Here is an 18355-nt window from a genome sequence, read left to right as displayed (position 1 = left end):
AGGAGTAGAGGAAAGGAAGTTTTTCCTTTTTAATTACTGGTCTCTGGACAAGTGAGACAGCTGAGGGCTAAAGGTGCTTAGGGCCTTGTCCTTGCCAGGAAAAGGGGTCTAGCACAGAGCTATAATCCCATCAGAACCAGGACCCTGGAGTGAGTGCAGAGAAAGATACCCTTAGCACGCTGACACCCGCCCCCAGCTCACCTGATGGGAATGATGTTGGAGAATAGGAGCAGAAAGCGGATGATCTGCAGGTACCAGCGGCCAGCGAAGTGCTGCAAGGCCACCATGACCAGCGACACCACCACCAGCGCACCGAACAGGATCTTGGTGAGGCAGTTCACCTCCAGGTCAAACAGGCCAATCTGGGGGACAGAGTACAGGGTGCAGAGGATCGGAGTGCAGTCCACAGATGGGGTGAAAAGAGGGTCTCAACACGTGCACCCCAGCCCCTGCCCAGTAAGGCGTGAGATACAGAAGGTGCTGCCCTTACAGCAGTGATCCAAGAACAAGAGCTACGGCTGAGCTCCTACAGCCCTCAGGGCTCTGAGACACCTCATCATCAATGTCTCTTCTAACTCAAGATTCAGACTCAGAAACACAAGGCAAGTAGCCGCTGTGCTGGGCAGTAGCCGCTGTGCTGGGCAGTAGCCGCTGTGCGGGGCAGTAGCCGCTGTGCTGGGCTGGCCTCCGTGCTGCACGGAAGCCCTGCTGCAGCCGTACTCCGCTGGTCCCCCACCACACCCCAAAGCCGGCCCTGCTGCAGCCGTACTCCGCTGGTCCCCCACCACACCCCAAAGCCGGCCCTGCTGCAGCCGTACTCCGCTGGTCCCCCACCACACCCCAAAGCCGGCCCTGCGCACCGTTCTAACGGCTGAGTCCTTGGGGACTGGGGCACAACTCAGCTGCAGAGCGCTGCTCCAGCATGCACAGCGCCCAGGACTCCAGCCACACAAAACCAAACGTCTGTGTCTTTCTGGGTCAGAAAATGCAGTAAGGACACCAATCCATATAAAGATCAGGTCAGTGCTGGCGTGAACCTGACTCAGGTCTGGGAAGCGGCCTCCACCTGTGTACCAATATGGCACACCTTTTCATGATATTCTGTTCTCTTTTGTTTTGTAAACAAAACCTTGCCTCTTGTAACACAGAAGGACCTTGAACTCTCTGTGTAGACAAGGATAGCCCTAAACTCCCAATCTGCCTGTCTCCACCTTGGGAATGCTGGGGTGTGGGGATGTAGCACCACACACAGCCTGCGACATTCTAAATAAAAGGATGAAGATGGAAGGGGGCTGGGACAGCCATGATGTGCAAGAAAAAGAGGAGACATGTTGATGGGACATGGGACATACACCTGCTGTGGCTACACATGCACACTCAAAGCCACACTCTCTCTCTTCCTTCCCTCACCCCCCACCCCACCCCATCTCTCTCATCTGACAATCAGTTAGTGCAAGGCAGCTTTAAAACCCAGTCCCTCACCACCTGCCCATCGTCAACGCGGACCCATGTGAGCTGGAGTCCCCCTACCTTACTCCTGGGGTCGGAGGTGTTCATGACACTCCGCAGTTCTCTGCCCGTGTACAGAACAACACCGACAACAGTGCCTGGAACAAGAGACCAAGTCCAAATGAACACGAAGGCAGGGAAGGGAGCAGGGAGGAGAGGGAGGGCGGGCGGCAGGTCTATAAACAAGTCCTCTATCCCAGCAGCTTGAGGACCTTTCCACACACTGCTCAGTCAGGACAAGAGTGCCAGGAGCCACTTGTGGCATTGCCACAAGCCCAGGCAATGGCTGAAGACGACCCTTAGTTCACAGATGCACGGCAGCCTTCACTAACCACGCAGGGCTATATGTGCTTCATGCAACAGTAAAATGCAATGTTTCTATGGTTACCTCCAGCTCTGGACAGGGCTGGCCTGCGGAAGCAGCATCCTCTGGTGGTAGGTGAGTTGTGGGTAGGAGCTTATCTCCTGTGCCACTAGCCTTATAAGCATACAGAAATAACTAGAACGTTCATCTGCATGGAAACTTACAACTGCCTCCCTTCTGTCCCTGGCCCGTTCTCTTGCATGACTGCTTTCGGCATGTCTACCTAACTTGGCCCTTGGAAGGAAACTCCTCCTCAGAACTTCCCCTCCTTCTCCATCCTCCAGACACATGAAGCAAAGCCCTCACTCCCTCTAAGGGAAAATGGCTTATAGAAGGAATGCAAACAGCAAGGTATGTAGAAAAACACTCAGCCAAGCGAACTGTCAAAAGCATTTTCCCTACAGTGACAACAATTGGAAAGGCTGACATCGTCTAGTGCTGGGCAGAAAGGCGGAAAGCGACCTTGTTGCACGCTGGTGGCCCGCTGGTAAAGCGGTACTGTCTGTTTTGATGGGAATTTAACAGTACTGTCAAGATGTAATTCTCCCTTTTCCCATGTGAGAAAATGCTAAATGCAGGGAGCCAGATGATAAGGAGGCCAAGAACCATCTCCACTAAGTCGTGTGGAGGATGCCACAACGAAACCCAGCAGAGGGAGGGTGTGGGAGAGGTGGGCGGGATGCACCTTGTCAGCTCAGGGGACCCAGGTGAAAGTCTAATTCTAGGAGAGGCTGGCCTTGCTGAGAAAATCTGAAAATGAGCACCATGTTCCCTGCTGGGAAAGGCAAGTTCCTACCCTCCGTTCCCTCCCCCTCCCACACAGGACCACCGCTGCAGAGGGGTTTAAAGACATCTGTGAGGAGGGCCCGCCACGGGGCTGCAATGGGACAAAGGCTTGTGTCTAAAGTGCTTGGCCATGCCTGCAGAGAACACACAATGAGGCTCCGCTCACTCGGGAGACTCAGCAGATGGCAGAGCAGGAGGGCTCTGTGCACAGTCTCAGCAGATGGTCGGCTCTGGGATGAGGGCACCCCACCCTCAGCCTGTTGCTGGAGCAGGTGGTTAGACAGCGGGACCCTGGCCTGAGCTAAGCTGAGGTGGCTATGTGACCACTCCTCCTCTCCTACACTATTCAGCCCTGCCTGGACCCTCATAGTCTGGGGAGAGGGTGGTAAAAAAGAGTGGCTCCCAAGAACACATCCCACACTCCAGCCCGGCCACATGCGGAGTCACTGAAATGGCCCTAACCACCCCGTGCTTCCACTAGCTTGGCACCCCAGCTCCGTGTTCCGTGTGGCTGTTATCCAGGGAGATAAACACTCGGGAGGCTCTACTGACTGAGCCACATGCCCAGCACCGAATCCATGGCTCTAGTGCCACAACTGTTCAGCACAACACACTCATGGAAAAGCCCTGCACACGATCCAACTTCTAACCTCTTTCTGGGTCCTCACTTTCTCTTCCTGCTCCTTGCACCCTGCAGCCAGTGATCCTGCTGGTCCCCCCAGTCCACCCCCTCGCTTCACTGCGCTCCCAGAGGACAGTTACCCTGCCGGGTTGCTGGGTTATTTTGTAACCCATTTATTTCACCCAAAGAGACACAAGCTAAGCCTCTAAAAGGGGTTCCCAGGAATATTCACAACAGCTCAGCATTGATGCAGTGTCCCACCATGGATCTAGAGTCAGAACACATGAGCCAGACTGTATACCAGACGGGTCATTATCAGTGACATGGCCCAGTGTCCATGAGTAACTGTGTGCTGGTCATTTGCCAGGACAAGACCACACCACAGACTCGGGGAACAACCCACAAACTAGCCGTTTCCTACCCAGTTTGAGAAGCAACCAGCTAGAACTCAGGGCCCTGAAGCACACAGGCTACCACAGGAACTGCTCAGACCAAGAGTCTCGCCAACACCTTCCATTTCCATCCAAAGTAGCAGTTGTCATAGCAACTGCATCCTCTGCAGATGGATGCTGACTAAGGCAACTGGACCTTCAGTGCATGCTAGCAAGCGTTCTTATTCTTTAAATATGCATCTGATGGCAGTGGACTGACCAGCATGGGGAGGCGGGTTCTACAAGGAACACATTAAGAGTCCCTGCACAATGACTGAGTAGAGTGTCACAAGGAAACGGTCAATTTTTTGCGTTCAATTCTGTGTTCACACTACAACCCGAATACAGCTAACTGTCTACTGGGTGACACGCAGAGACCTGAAGACGATGAGGAACAGGAAATGTCCAGTCCTCTCACTCCAAACACAGGCCTGCTGAAGGCAGAGCAGCAAAGCCTGCCTGCCCCACATGCAGGAAGAACACAGACCACGTGTTACAAGATTCCAGTTTGCCTAGACTACTCCCGGGAGATGGCGCTCTGAGGCTGTGCGACCCCAAGCAAGAAGCTTGCCCACTCTGAGATTCAGTTCCGTGATCCAATGAATGTCTTCATTTTATATTGTAAAACCAGACCGAGAGGATGGTAACGGAGCTCTGTAAGGTGTCTATTGTATCAAAGTCTTTGACTGACAGTTTCCAGGCAACAGAATGAGGTGTGGGACAGAAGCTTAACAAAGGCCGACAGTGAAGTGGGTGAGATGGCTCAGAGGGATACGACGCCATACTGTCAACTCTGCCAACCTGACTGAATCCCACAGAAGAGAAGGGACTCCACCAAGTTTTCCTCTGCCTTCCACACCAGCACCAACGTGGTGGTGCGTGCTGCTCCTGCAGAGGCGCCAACTCAGTTCCCACCATCGTGGCGGCTCACAACCACCTGTGTTCCCAGGCCAAGGAGTCAGGCACCCTCTCTGTCTGCCTCATCTGGTAAATGTTTTTATAAAAACAGAAATGAGAAATAAGTAAGAAAAATATAAAGACTATGACAGAAAAAATGTCTAAAGGACACAACACCAACAAGGCAAAAACAAAGATGACTGAACCCCAGGCAGTCAATGGTACCAATTGCTTGATTTTGTTTTGCTTATGTTTTTGAGACAGTATCTAGAGAGACCTAGAATCTAGGCCAGGCTGGCCTAGAACTCACAGAGATCCCCTGCCTCTGCCTCCAGTGTTGGAATTAATGGTCTACCTCCTCAAGTCTAGCCTTGTTTTTGCTTATTTTTAAAGACAAGGTCTCACTGTAGCCCAGGCTAAGCCTGAACTGAGGCCCCTCCTGTCATGGCCTAGGAGAGCTGAGATTGTTAAGGATGAAAGGAAACCTTTGGGGCTGCAGAGATGGCCAGTGGTTAAGACTGCTGTTCTTGCAAAGGACCTAAGCTTGGCTCCCAGCACCCACGTCAGGCGGCTCACAGCAGCCTGTAACCCCAGTTCCAGGGTACTGATGCCCTCCTTTGGGCTTCAAAGGCACCTGGTCACACATTCACATAAATAAATATTAAAAAGAAAAGAGAATCTTACTTTTCAGCTCAATCTTCAAAGCACTGAAAACTGTCATGATCATAAATACTTACCAACGGCCTAAAAGCAGAGAACACTAGGAACAGGAGCCAAGCAAGGCTGCAGGGGCTGGGGCAGGCAGGGTGGGCATGGGCAGCCACACGCTCTGTGAAGCAGAGGCTACTGCAGGCCACAGGCATGTGTGTCCAGGCCTAGGAGGCCCTGGAGGCCACTCACTCTTAGGACCAACCTCTCGCTTCAGGAAAACTGAGGGCCTTGTAGATTCCGGTGCAAACAAACCACCACAAAGACAGTGGCAAAGGAAAGAGACACCTGTCTCCAGAGGTGCTCACCTCTGCATCCTGCTCTGACACACACACACTGACACACACACACACACACACACACGCACGCACGCACGCACGCACGTACAAGAGCGCACGCTGGCTGCCAGAGTCACAGAATCCTCACCTGTCTGTGCTACAGAAGTCACAAGATTCATCAAGCTAGAGAAATGGGGGAGGGGTGATGAGAAGGAAACACTGAGTCCTTTGTCTGGGATTATAATATAACAATTTGACACCGTGTCCACTGCTCCACATTGTAGCCCCCCCCCCCACGCACACAACTGTTGCTTCCACCCCAGGTTGACAGACTGAGCTCTATTCTGGACTGCGCTTCTGACCCACTGTGCACCCTGACCTCTCAGAGTTGACCCACTGTGCACCATAACCTCTCAGCATTGACCCACTGTGCACCATAACCTCTCAGCATTGACCCACTGTGCAGCCCTGATCTCTCAGAGTTGACAAACTGTGCACCCTAACCTCTCAACACTGACACCCTGTGTGGCCCTGACCTCTTAGAGTTGACCCACTGTGCACCCTAACCTCCCAGCACTGACCTCTCAGAGTTGACCCACTGTGCAGTCCTCGCCTCCCGAGCTCAGATATGGTGACTACCAGCTAGGTATGGCAGACAGGAGGTGACATGCAGAAGCACCCAACACCCTGCATTATGCAGTATAAATCCCTGCTGCTGTGGGCTAGCTTTGGCTCACAGCCCCCACTGCTCAGAGTCACCCCAGCAATCAATATTGAAGCCACCATTCCCATCTGCCTCTAGTGTAGCCTTCCCAGTACTCTCCTGCCTCTGTCTCGGCAAAGAGAACGGTCCCCACAGACATACCTTCCAACCAGAACATCCACACCACTCCAATTTTGGGTACTATGACGCCAACTGAAGTGGCAATTATGGGCTGTTCCCGGCATGGATGCTGTAGAAGGCCCACATCAGATGTCAGTTTAGGCACCCAGGGATGCTGGAGGAAGTGGGAAACTCCATTTGACCTAAAGATCATTTCCCAGCTGAGAGGTGATAATTCTAATTTCACAAGGACTGGCTTCCGGGTTCAAACTGCTCCCACACTCCTTAGCCAGGCCTCACCTGATGCAATGACGGTGCCGGCCCACAGCGTGTTCTCGATGCTCAGACTCTCGCTGATTGGAGGGTCGCTGTCTTCCTGAAAAGATCAACAAACACACACACTGACAGTTGTCCCTCACTTTCCATGGCATGAGATCCAGGACCCCAAAGATGACCAAGTCTGACAAGGCTAAAATCCTTCTGTACAAAATGACAGATTTGAGTTGGAACTGTTGGTGGCGCTAGAGGCTTGCCTGACACAGACAAGGCCCTGGGTTCCATCTTTAGCATCACACAAATACACCACACACACACACACACTCACACTCATACAAATACCTCATACACACACGTACATACACAATTAAATGTCAGTTTTGCCTGGCACAGGGATGTGTAAGTATGAAATCTCAGCATTTGAGAGGCTGAGGCAGAAGGGTCATGAGTTCAGGGCCACGCTATACTACCCAAAGAGACCTTGCCTCAAAAAAGAAAAAAGGCAGGATTTTGTAGCTGGGGATATGGTTCAGTGGCCACAGGGCTTGCTGAAAACTCAGGAAGAACTGGGCTTGGTTCCCAGCACCAAAACATGGCAGGCTTTGCATGGAACCAACACACATTGGTTTGTGCGCTTTAAGATTTATTTTTGCCAAGGGTGGCTGCATGCCTTTCACCTCACTCTGAAGGCAGAATTACTCTGCTCCAAATGTCAATTTTAATCTTATATACTAAAACTAACAAATTCCATTTTGCTTTCTGTTATGAAAGATCTGAAAACACCTGAAATGCAAGCTGGCACACAGAGCTTGATTTCTTTGTGGTTGGTTCATCTGTTTTGACAGGCTGGCCATGAACTCACAGCAATCCACCTGCCTCAGCCTCCTGAGTACTGGAGTTGTAGGGATATGTTGACATGCCCTGTTAGCACAGAGGATCTTCAAGACCAGTTAGGACCCTGGGATTGTGTTGGCCTCAGAGCCAAAGTCGGTGACAACACCTGCTGCCTTAGAACTCAAGCTCAGAGCTGGGAGAACAGCCCACCTGCCAGCTTTCAGGTGGGGCTTCGGTAAGGAATCTCAGACTGACAGCAGTGCGCAGCCGTGAGAACCAACACAGCCTCACACACTTAAGATGGGACTCAGGTCCACTCACCCTGGTGAAAGTCCCCAGGAAGTTGTGAATGTCAATGTTGGGCTCTTCAGCATACACGTAAGACCGAATCTGTAGAAGGTCCTGTTCCAAGAGGGAAAACACCCGGTTAAAAACAGAAGTCTGGAACCAAGATTTCTTTTATTTCCCCAATAAACCCTCCAAACTACAGGGCAATAAAAGGAAAAAAATCCTCCCTTAAGTCAGTGTAGGTATTGCCATACACAAACCCCACAGCTCCTGTGTGCAGACACCTGCTGACTTCTCCCACCAAGCACAAGTTACACTGCAGAAAACAGGCGGGCAAGCAGCCACCGGCTGACTCACTCCTGACCTGCATGGCACCCCATCCCAATGGCAACAGTTGCCCCATTTAACAAGAAGATACTAAGTATCTCCTGCGTGTGAGGCCCTAGGAGGAGGGGGGGGGGGACTAGAAGAGCCTCAGGTCCCTCAGGATGGAAATCGAAAGGAGAGAGGCAGAAAATAACCAGTGCTGGCAAGGATGAGAGCGACTGGAGCCCAGTCATCAAGTACGGAAGACAGCACAGCTGCGGGAGAACAGCTTGGTGCTTCCTCAAGGAATTCCACAGAAATTACCACAGGATTCCGGAACGCCATTTCTGGATGTATACCCAAAAGATTCAAAAGCAGACACTCAAAGAGATACGTCTTCACCCCTGCGCATTCTTCACAAAAGCTAAGAGGACTAATCAACCCAAACATCCATCACGGAGGAATGGGTAAAATGTTTTACATGCTCTCTGTAGAACTACTCAGCTTCAGAAAAGGAAGCAAGCCTAGCTACAAACAGGTGAACCTTGGAGACATTGTACCAAGCAGAACAACACACACACACACACACACACACACACACACACACACACACACACGGTGACCTCCTGAAGGAATTATTCTTTCCTCCTGTGGGTCCTAGGGATAGAGAGAATGCGAGCAAGCACCTTTACCACTGAGCCCTCTGACCAGCCTACTATGAACTTACCGTAAATTCATTTTCTCAAGCTTTTGCTACTGACTAACAGGAACTGCTTCCAGAGCTTGATCTCTAGAAGGTTCCTCAGACCAAGGTTCCTGGTCTTGGTCAATCACCTACTAGTCACAGGCGCAGAATGTGTCTGTAGCAGCAATGGTCTTGCACACTTAGTGCAAGACCAAACCCCAGCCCCTTCACAGAGCTGTCACTAACACACGTGGCCTCAGTCTCCTTACCTACCACCTAAGCTCAGAGTACAGCATATAAAATAAGATGTAGAAAGGGCTGCACCTGCCTCACAGTAGCGGCCACCACCTCTCCTAGGACCCTTGAGCCGTCACTGTGCCTGGCTCTCACTTGAACACATTCATCTGATATGGCTCCTCCCTCTCCTCATCCTTTGAGCTCCTGTTTTTCACACTTTATTCACCTCTGTGAGTGTGTGCACATGTGTCAGGCACACACGTGGAGGTCAGAAGACAGTTCTCTCCTCCCACTGTGTAGTTCCCTGGGATTGAACTCAGGTCATCAGACTTGGCAGCAAGTGCCTGTTACCTGCAGAGCGACCTCACTAGCCCTGACTTCCTCATTTCCACAAAGATCTTTAGAAACTACACTAAGATCCTGAGCACCTCCCCCAGGGAGCCAGGCTGAGACGCCAGGTCCTCCAGGGGCCAGGCGAGCTACGGTGGTTGTGCTGCCTAAAAGTCCCAGCGCCTGCCAGCGCACACCAGCGCCCGCCCTGAAGAATCTAGACATACTATTTTCATTTCTCTGTCCTTGTGGTGCTGGGGACCATGACACACACTCGAGTACTCCCACGCTGCCCACCCTACTCTTGCCCCTTGGAAAGTTTCTTCCCACCCCCTCCCCCACGTGCTTTTCAAGGGAACACAGAATAGTTTATAGGGAAAGGGGAAATAAGGGTCTCCTACTAAATAAATATTATTTATCTGCTTACGTATTTAGAGACAGGACCTCATGCAGCCCAGGCTGACCCTCGGCTACTATTTATGTCAAGCATGACTTTGATCTCCTGATCTTCCAGCCTCTACCTCCTGAGAGCTGAGACTGAGGTGTGTGCCACCATGCCCAGCCAGGTTCTGTGGTGCTGGGGACCAACCCGGGGCTTCATGCATGTCAGGTGAGCAGGCTAGCAAGCCCAGCACAGCCCGATAACCCTTCCCCTGAAACAAGGACGCCCTAGGGAGATAGAGCAATGGTCGAGTGCTCACCTAGCTTGTGTGAGGCCCTGGGTTCAACCAAGATACAAAGAACTAAACAGACAGAGCTGCCTAGAATGTTCAGGGGTCTTAGCTCAATCCCTAATACCACACACACACACACACACACACAGACACACACACGCACGCGCACACATGTAAAGAAAACAGATGCTTTGTGATAGTCTTGTAAGATTATACAAATGTAAAAAAATGAATTTTTAATGATCTACATAACAATTTGAGTGATTTGAGGCTGTCATTCCAGCGTTTAGGAGGCGGAAGCAGAAGGGTCAAGAGTTTGAGGCTGGCCTGGGCTACAAATTACAATCCTGTATCAAAACAGCAAAAGGTAAGTAAGTAAGTAAGTAAATAAATAAATAAAAGAAGTTCCACAATCAATCAGGCCATCAAGCAGACTGGCACCAAAACAGCAACTGGAGGGGGCCTGGAAGCTAGTAGAGGCTCCTGACCACCCCTCAGGCACTGTGCACCCCAGGACTGATAAGGAAAGGCACCAGAGATTTCCCCACACACCACACTGGGGACAGTCAGAGTGGCGGAAAGGTCTGGTTCTATCTCCAGAAACCATCACCACTGTAGTAAGTCACACATCTCTAAGAGCACCGCTAAGGGTCTGGAAAGACCAGCACCCACTTCACAGATTCTCCTCTGGAAGGACGATAAGATCTGGGGCAGAGGCTGGGAATGGGCCTCTTACTTTCTTCCACTGCCTCAAAAGCAGCTCGATTGGTTTTTAATCAGGAATAGACTAATGGGCTCCTGGGGAAGATGCCCCAGCAGATTTCTTTGTCCCTGATAGAATTCTTTCACTCTAAAACAAACAAACAACAAAACAAAACCACAAAAACACTGGTCCTCTTGATCCCTGCAGGTCCAATGGGGCAATCACTGTTTCCCTGACAGCAGAGCCAACAGCTTTATCTATTTTCCCCCAGCACGGGCCTGGGCCAGACAAGGGCAAAGTGAGGAGGCTCTTCTGATCTGAGGCCACGGAACACTCTGGCATCTTTGCTTCCGACTCTGGCACCAAAACCTCCCAATAATTCTAGGAATCAGATTCCTTTCTCTGGGGAAACTCCGACCAGGAAATAAAACACAGGCCCCACGAGATAAGAGCAGAGCCCATCCTTGGAGTAATTCTCTCCCAGGTGGGGCAGTGCCAGAGCTGAACCACAGCTAGAAGCTCGCTCTGGGGTTTCTCACTAAAATCCAGACTTCGGAAAGGATGTGTCTAACCAAGCGTGAGTATGAGGGCCACGCTCATCACCACACTGATGCCACTGAGGTGCAGCACTTGCTCCTGCCCACGCCTCTACACTGGCATTCCACTTAGCCACTCGAGAATGCTCGTGGGAGAACTGGGCTGTGAAATTTAAATTGGCTTGGCATGGAGCAGTGAGATGGCTCAGTAGATAAAGGCACGTGTGTCCAATCCTGACACAAACGTGAGTTTAATCCCTAGAACCCACTTGGTGGAAAGTGAGACCTGATTCCCACAAGTTGTCCTGTGACTTCTATACATGTGCTGTAGCATGTGGGCCACACACACATACACGCACACTAAATAAATAAAAATTAAAGTTAAATTTTGTCAGCTACTGTGCCAAACCTCTAGACAGGGGCTGTGCCCTGTGGCTACCTGATTCTATGTACAAGGGCACAGCAGGGCACACTGGTCGGTGGCTACTGGAAGGGACCCTGCCTGGAAGTGGGTAGGGAGAGAATGCCAGGTGCAGGTGATCAGAAAATGTGGGCGGTAGCTCAGTGGTAACACAAAACCCTAGCACTGGGGGCTCCAGGTTCAATCCCCAGCACAAAGGCAATAATAGGGAAAAAATCAACACCCAGGCAAAACCAAAATCAATACAGGCACCTGTTGGCTAGAGAGACACTTGTTCACAGAGCAACCCCTGAGAAAGCACATCTCTCTAGAGGACGGTACAGGAACAATCCAAGGCAGTCACACACTTGAGCAAGGGACCAGGGATCAGAGGGGCAGCCACTGAGGTCAGAGCAGAGACCTGTGGCTGAAGACAAGGACAAGGCCTGCTGTCCTACTCACTGTTGTACTGCTGTGAAGAGACACCAGGACCAAGGCAACTCATAAAATGAAAGCCTTAGTGGGGCTTGCTTACAGTTTCCGGGTTAGTCCACTATCGTCACGGTGAAAGCATGGTGGCACGCGTGGTACTGGATCCACAGCTGAGAGCTACAATCCACCGAGGCTAAGGGAGACTGGGCCTTGCATGCGCTTTTGAAACCTCAAAGCCCAACCTCAGAGACACACTTTCTCTGACAAGACCACACCTCCTAATCCTTCTCAAGTACTGCCACTCCCAGGTGACTAAGCATTCCACTACATGAGCCCATGGGGGCCACACTTATTCAAACCACTAGCACCTACAGAACAGGGTCTCAATATGATGAGCAGCCTCTACCAACCTGTGGATCACAACAGGGGTGGCGTATCAGAGATCCTGCATATCAGATATTTAATGTTTCAATTCATAACTGTAGCAAATTTACACTTTGGATGTAGCAATGAAAACAATGTTACGGTTGGGGGTCACCACAACATGAGGAACTGTATTAAAGGGCCACAGCATTAGGAAAGTTGAGAATCACTGCCCTGGGAGCTCTTAGCAGAAGGACAACATGTTGGGCCTTCCCTTACAACCCAGGAAACTGTTACCGTCACCATCAGAAGCACTCACTCCTCATATGCGGATTGGGGCTGACTTTGGTACAACCAGTTAAGTGGAACCAACCCGGCTCAAGGTTCTCCAGTTCCCCCACCGCACCACTTCACATGTCACGCCCCCCCCTCCCCCGGCCTCTGAGTGTGAGAACCAGGCTGTGACCTGGTGTTCAATATACAGTTCTTAAGAGAAGCCACTCACAGCGGCTGTGGGGAGCCTCTGTGTGCAGGCCACCGGCAGTCGAAGCTTCCAGTCTGTCTCTCCATCCAGCTGGTCTGTGCGCAAGAAGCAAGATCCTACAGAGAGATGGGGTACTGTCTGATGTCTGCAACCCAAGTGTGCTTCCCTCAGCAGCTCAGGGCAGTGTCTTCTCTGCTCCTTGAAGAAATGGCCCATCAATGGCCAGAGACTCACAGGGAAAATAGATCTCCACTTCCCACCCCTCTACAAGCTCTGGACCCAAATCCTCACTCGACCACTCACTCACTCTAGGACTAGGGTCAGGCCCTTGACTTTGTTGAGCCTTAATATGTAAAAAGAGGAGACATGTTGCCTGTTGTAACAATCCAACAGGGTGAAGCACAGGACAGTCACTCCTGTGACCATTCCCAGGCAGAGGCATAAGCATTTCACCAGTTTGGGTATTTTGTTTGAGACAGGGTCTCACTATGTACCCCATGACCTGGACACAGAGATCTGCCTGCCTCTGCTTCACAAATGCAAGGTTTAAAATGTGTGACACTTGGTAGTGCATACCTTTGATCCCAGCACTCAAGAGGCAGAGGCAGGTGGAGCTCTGTGAGCTCAAGGGCAGTTTGGTGTACAGAGTGAGTGCCAGGACAGCCAGGACTACACAGGGAGACCTGTCCCAAAACAAAACACATGCAATATCTGTGTTTTTAATGACCAAAATTTATGGACCTACAAAGCACCCAAAACACTTTTAATTGTGAAGGACCCCACCCCTCTACAGAGATGTTCTGGCTCACCTGTGAAGCCCCACAATGACATCTACCCTGTGACATTTCCAAACGATGATGGTGCCGAATTACCGCTGGGAAGGCCACTCTGGGTGTCCATCAGATGCTTACCGTTTTTCTCTGATGTCCTCAGGAAGATCATGTCGGCAGGGACCCGCTGGTTCTGGGGAAGGAAGGGAAACTGTAACGTTACTATGAACAGCCACAGGTGGGGTTTCATCCCAGCCCACCTTTCCTTTAAGCCTCAGCCTCTGTCACAGCTAAGCACAGGGTGGCTTTGTCTGGAACCCACAGCATCTTACACACCTAGCACTTTACTAACCCTGCCAAGACGTTGTCTGGGAAAGCGGACGCGGGTTCCTGAACTCGGCCTTCACTTCTTAAACCTGCGACCCCACAACTCTGCCCCTACCCAGCTACAGTCACTGAAGGCAGGACCCACGAGCACTCTCTGCTGCCTCTGCCCACTCCACACCGGGCTCTGCCTGCCCCATACAGGGCTCTACCCAACTACAAACTGAGTTCTGTCCACTCCACACTGGGCCTCTCTCCTTTTCTGTGTATGTGTGCATGAGAGTTCATGCACATTTGCAATGTGTGTGTGTTTGCATGGAGGACGGAGGTCCTTGTTTCTTTGAGATAGGATTTGTCACAGCTGAAAACTCGCTGAGTAGATTCAAATTACTGGCCAGTGAGCCCCAGGGATCTACCTGCTTCTGCCCCCAGTGCTGGAATGTGCCACTTTTACATGGATGTCGGGGACCAAACTTGGGTCCTCATTCCCATGTGGCAAGTGCTTTACTGACTAGCCCATTCCCCTCCTGTTTGTCTTGCAGTAGGGATGTGAGGAGGTAAAGTGGAGAGAAGGAACTAAAGTGCTCAAGATGAAGCGGGAAGGCCAGGCGAGGTGTATAGGCCTTTATACCAAGCAGAGGCAGGCAGCCCTGTGAGTTCCCCAGTCTACACAGTAAGACCTTGTTTCAGAGCCAAGTAATAAATACATACATACATGGGGGGGGGGGGTGTCCTGACCCCAAGCATCCCCGTTTCCCTTATAGTAACCTTAAGTGCTTGGACTTAACCCTCTAACAAGTGGTACCATTCAGTTCCTACAGAAACGGTGTGTGGTTTTTTGGTTTTTTTTTTATTTATTTAAAAAATGGGAGGAGGGGGCTGGAGAGATGGCTCAGGGGTTAAGAGCACTGCCTGCTGTTCCAGAGGTCCTGAGTTCAATTCCCAGCAACCACATGGTGGCTCACAACCACCTGTAGAAAGATCTCTTCTGGCCTATAGAACACTGTATACATAATGAATAAATAAATCTTTAAAAAAAAAATGGGAGGAGGGGAGGAAGTGGAAATTTTTATAAATAAATAAATAAGTAAATTTAAAAAAAAAAGGTCCCTTAAGAGAGTGATACTATTAGGAGGTGTGGCTTTATTGGAGTAGGTGTGTCACTGTGGAGGTGAGTTTTACGGTCTCATATATGCTCAAGCCACATAGTGAGAGAGATAACTTCCTGGTGCCTGTGAAGATGTAGGACTCTCAACGCCTTCTCCATCACCATGCCTGCCTGCCTGCGTGCTGCCATGCTTCCTGCCATGACGATAATGGACTAAACCTCTGAACTATAAGCCAGCCCTAATGAAATGTTTTTCTTTATAAGATTTGCAGTGGTCATGGTGTCTCCTCACAACAACAGAAACCCTAAGGCACAGGGTAAAACAGGACCTTTTTCTGACCAAATATGACCCCAGACTCTCTAGACCCACCCGACCTCACACCTTCCAAATATGCACAGTCAACAGACCCGTGAGTGTTTGTTCAGTGACAAGTGTAACACAGACTTCTGACACTCTTGTCACTCCACACCCCACTTCCACCCCCATAAAACTCTTGGGAGGCTCCAGGAGTCGGGATATGCAGGTTAACAGTTCAACAAAGCTGAATTCAATAAATATTTTTAAGTGTCAATGTGGTAAGCTGACTAATAGAAAAAACATCATGATTAAATGAGGTTCTTTTTGAACCCCCCTCCCAAACAAACATACCAAGTAGAAAACCAAATGAATGCTGTGTTTATCATTAAAAGCAGGGCTCCTGGTTCCCCAGTACATGGGTACCTTGGGGAACTCTTTTTGTGTCTGTCTCATGGGATAGAAGTTTTTCTCCCCAAGGAGGAGATGTCTGCTAGCATCCCAAAGATCAGTCCACCGGATGCACAGAACACAGGCAGGGATCTCCCCACTGTGGACCACTCCCCACTCGCTGGCTCCCAGTGATGCCCGGCCCCTAAGAAGCTTCCAGACTCCACTCACCTTTTCAACAAGGATGAGATCCCCCACCTGGATGTTCGAACTCTTAACCTTCACGGTCCCTGCAAAATAACAGACCAATACTACCTCATCACTGTCTCCAACAATCTACATCAGTGGCCCTCACGCTGTGGGTCGTGACCCCTTCGGGGCTGAACAATTCTTTCTCAGGAGTCACCTAAGACCATCATAAAGCACATATATTTACATCACAATTCATAACAGTAGCAAAATTAGTTATGAAGTAGCAACAAAATTAATGTTATGGTTGGGGGTCACCATAACATGAGGAACTGTATTAAAGGGTCGCAGCCTTAGGAAGGTTGAGAACCACTGCTTTAGATTCTACTGGGCACAGACGAGTGCCCACCTCCCACTTCTGGCTTCAACCCCACCAGGAGGAGGTCTGCTAATGGCCCCAGTGGCTCCAGAAACCCAGGCTCTGCTTCACAGATACCAGATCTCAGGCCCTTCAGGAAAAACGGGCTGCCCCTGCCATAGCCCATCATTTCTCAATTAACCAGTGCCATGACACAGTTATTATTCGCCAGGAGATTGATAAATCGTCAAAATAAAATGCACAGGGCTGGGGAGACCGCTCAGTGGGTCCTCCAAGTTCCATCCCTGAAACCTATGTAAAAGCCTGAGAGATGGTCTGCCAGTAAGAGCAGTTGCTGTTCCCTCAGAGGTCAAGTTCAGTTCCTAGCAATCATGGCTCATAACTGCCTGTCATTCCAGCTCTGGAGAGACAAGATGTCCTCTTCTGATCTCTTCCAATACCTGCACACCTCTCACACACTCACGCACTCATGTTTTATAAAAAATAAAACCTAAAACAGCAACAGAAACAAGTATGACATTCTTGTATCTGTAATTCCAGGGCTGGGAGGGGGCGGAGACAGGAGCTGATCCTCATTGGTGAGCTCACTCACCAGCCAGCTCCAGGTTCAGCAACACCTGTAGCAAGAGAATCAGGCCATGAGAGCAGCCCCTGTTTTCCTTCTGCGCATGCTCACCAAACACTATCCAGCGCTTACCTCTTTGGCATCCTCACTAAACAAGGTCCCCAAACAGAGCTCGCTACAAAACTTCTAAACCCTGATACAACACAAAGGATGCAAGTAGGTATGGAGTTATTGCTTGGAGGAAGGGAAGATCAACCCTATACCTGTTTACTACAAAAGTAACCGCTGGACTCTAAGTGGATGCACTTCCGCAGCACCAGCAACAATGTATCACTAAAGTGCTGAGGCGTGCGCGCGCACACACACACACATATATATACATAAATGTAACAGTTCTTTTCTTTTTTAAAAAAGGCCAGAAATGATGGCCTACAAGTTTAATCTCAGCACTTGGGAGGCAGAGGCAGCAGGACTCTGGGAGTTCAAGGCAAGCCTGGTCTACACAATGAGATCCTGTCTCAAAATAAACAAAAGCAGCAGATCCTTTTGATCCAGAGCTGGGTCATTCCAGAGACTCCACCAGGGGGCACCAGCAAAGGAAGACAGCAGCGCTCTGGTGGACTCCAGGCCTGGAGCTACGGTGTCTTAGATCTTAAATCCAGCCCACCATAGCTCCAGTGAACTTCTCCTTAGGCGTGCGCTCATTCCAGCTTTACCAAACTTAAATTTATATTGTCTTTGTTTTTATTACCAAAATATATGCCAACGGCCTGATTCGAGTGACCACACCTGGGTTCAGATCTTAGCCACCAATGGTGAAGCCTAACTTACTGCTAAGCTGTTAGCCATGGACGTGTGTGTGTGTGTGTGTGTGTGTGTGTGTGTGTGTGTGTGAGAGAGAGAGAGAGAGAGAGAGAGAGAGAGAGAGAGAGAGAGCGCTTGACAGAGAACAGGATGGAGCTCTCACAGGTTTAACAGGGATTCACTCTAGCAATGTTGAGACTTATTTCTAAATCCTTCACACTTTTTCTTTTTACAATAAACATGAAGGAGGTTGCTTTTCTAACTCAATTTTTTTTTTTAAATGCCCAGGTCCATAGTCTTTTCCGTCCACACCCAATCCTGACTTAAACCAGTTCATTTAAACTCTGTCTCTATCAATCCATTTATTCTACCTCAGCAAAACTTCCTTTAATTTTGCAGGTTTGCAGTTACTAGGTCTCCCCAATAGTTAACCCTTCATGCAAATAATACCTGGCCCAACAAGCAAGATCTCAAGGGGACCACAGGACCTATACATGCTAGGACACTTGTATTGTGTCAAGCAATTGTTACAGGGATTGTGACAAGCATTTTGTCATTGTTTTAG

General features: G+C 50.1%; 1 protein-coding gene across 11 annotated transcripts in view; it reads right to left on the bottom strand.

Annotated features, from left to right (window-relative positions):
- The window catches only part of Atp9a (ATPase phospholipid transporting 9A), a 99381-nt gene that overhangs the window by 42198 nt on the left and 38828 nt on the right, over nt 1-18355 (bottom strand). For all 11 annotated transcript variants that reach the window (XM_087910956.1, XM_085696976.2, XM_087910951.1 and 8 more), the window contains 7 exons: nt 16085-16143; nt 13878-13929; nt 12988-13082; nt 7850-7930; nt 6719-6794; nt 1531-1607; nt 202-362 (listed from right to left, as the gene is read on the bottom strand). In XM_087910956.1, the coding sequence (XP_087767082.1) occupies nt 202-362; nt 1531-1607; nt 6719-6794; nt 7850-7930; nt 12988-13082; nt 13878-13929; nt 16085-16143 (601 nt within the window). The remainder of the gene's footprint in view (nt 1-201; nt 363-1530; nt 1608-6718; nt 6795-7849; nt 7931-12987; nt 13083-13877; nt 13930-16084; nt 16144-18355) is intronic.

The sequence above is a fragment of the Myodes glareolus genome, chromosome 10 (genome assembly GCF_982192425.1).
Source record: "Myodes glareolus chromosome 10, mMyoGla1.1, whole genome shotgun sequence".
NCBI classification, from domain to species: domain Eukaryota; kingdom Metazoa; phylum Chordata; class Mammalia; order Rodentia; family Cricetidae; genus Myodes; species Myodes glareolus.
This window is presented reverse-complemented; position numbering and strand designations above follow the sequence as displayed.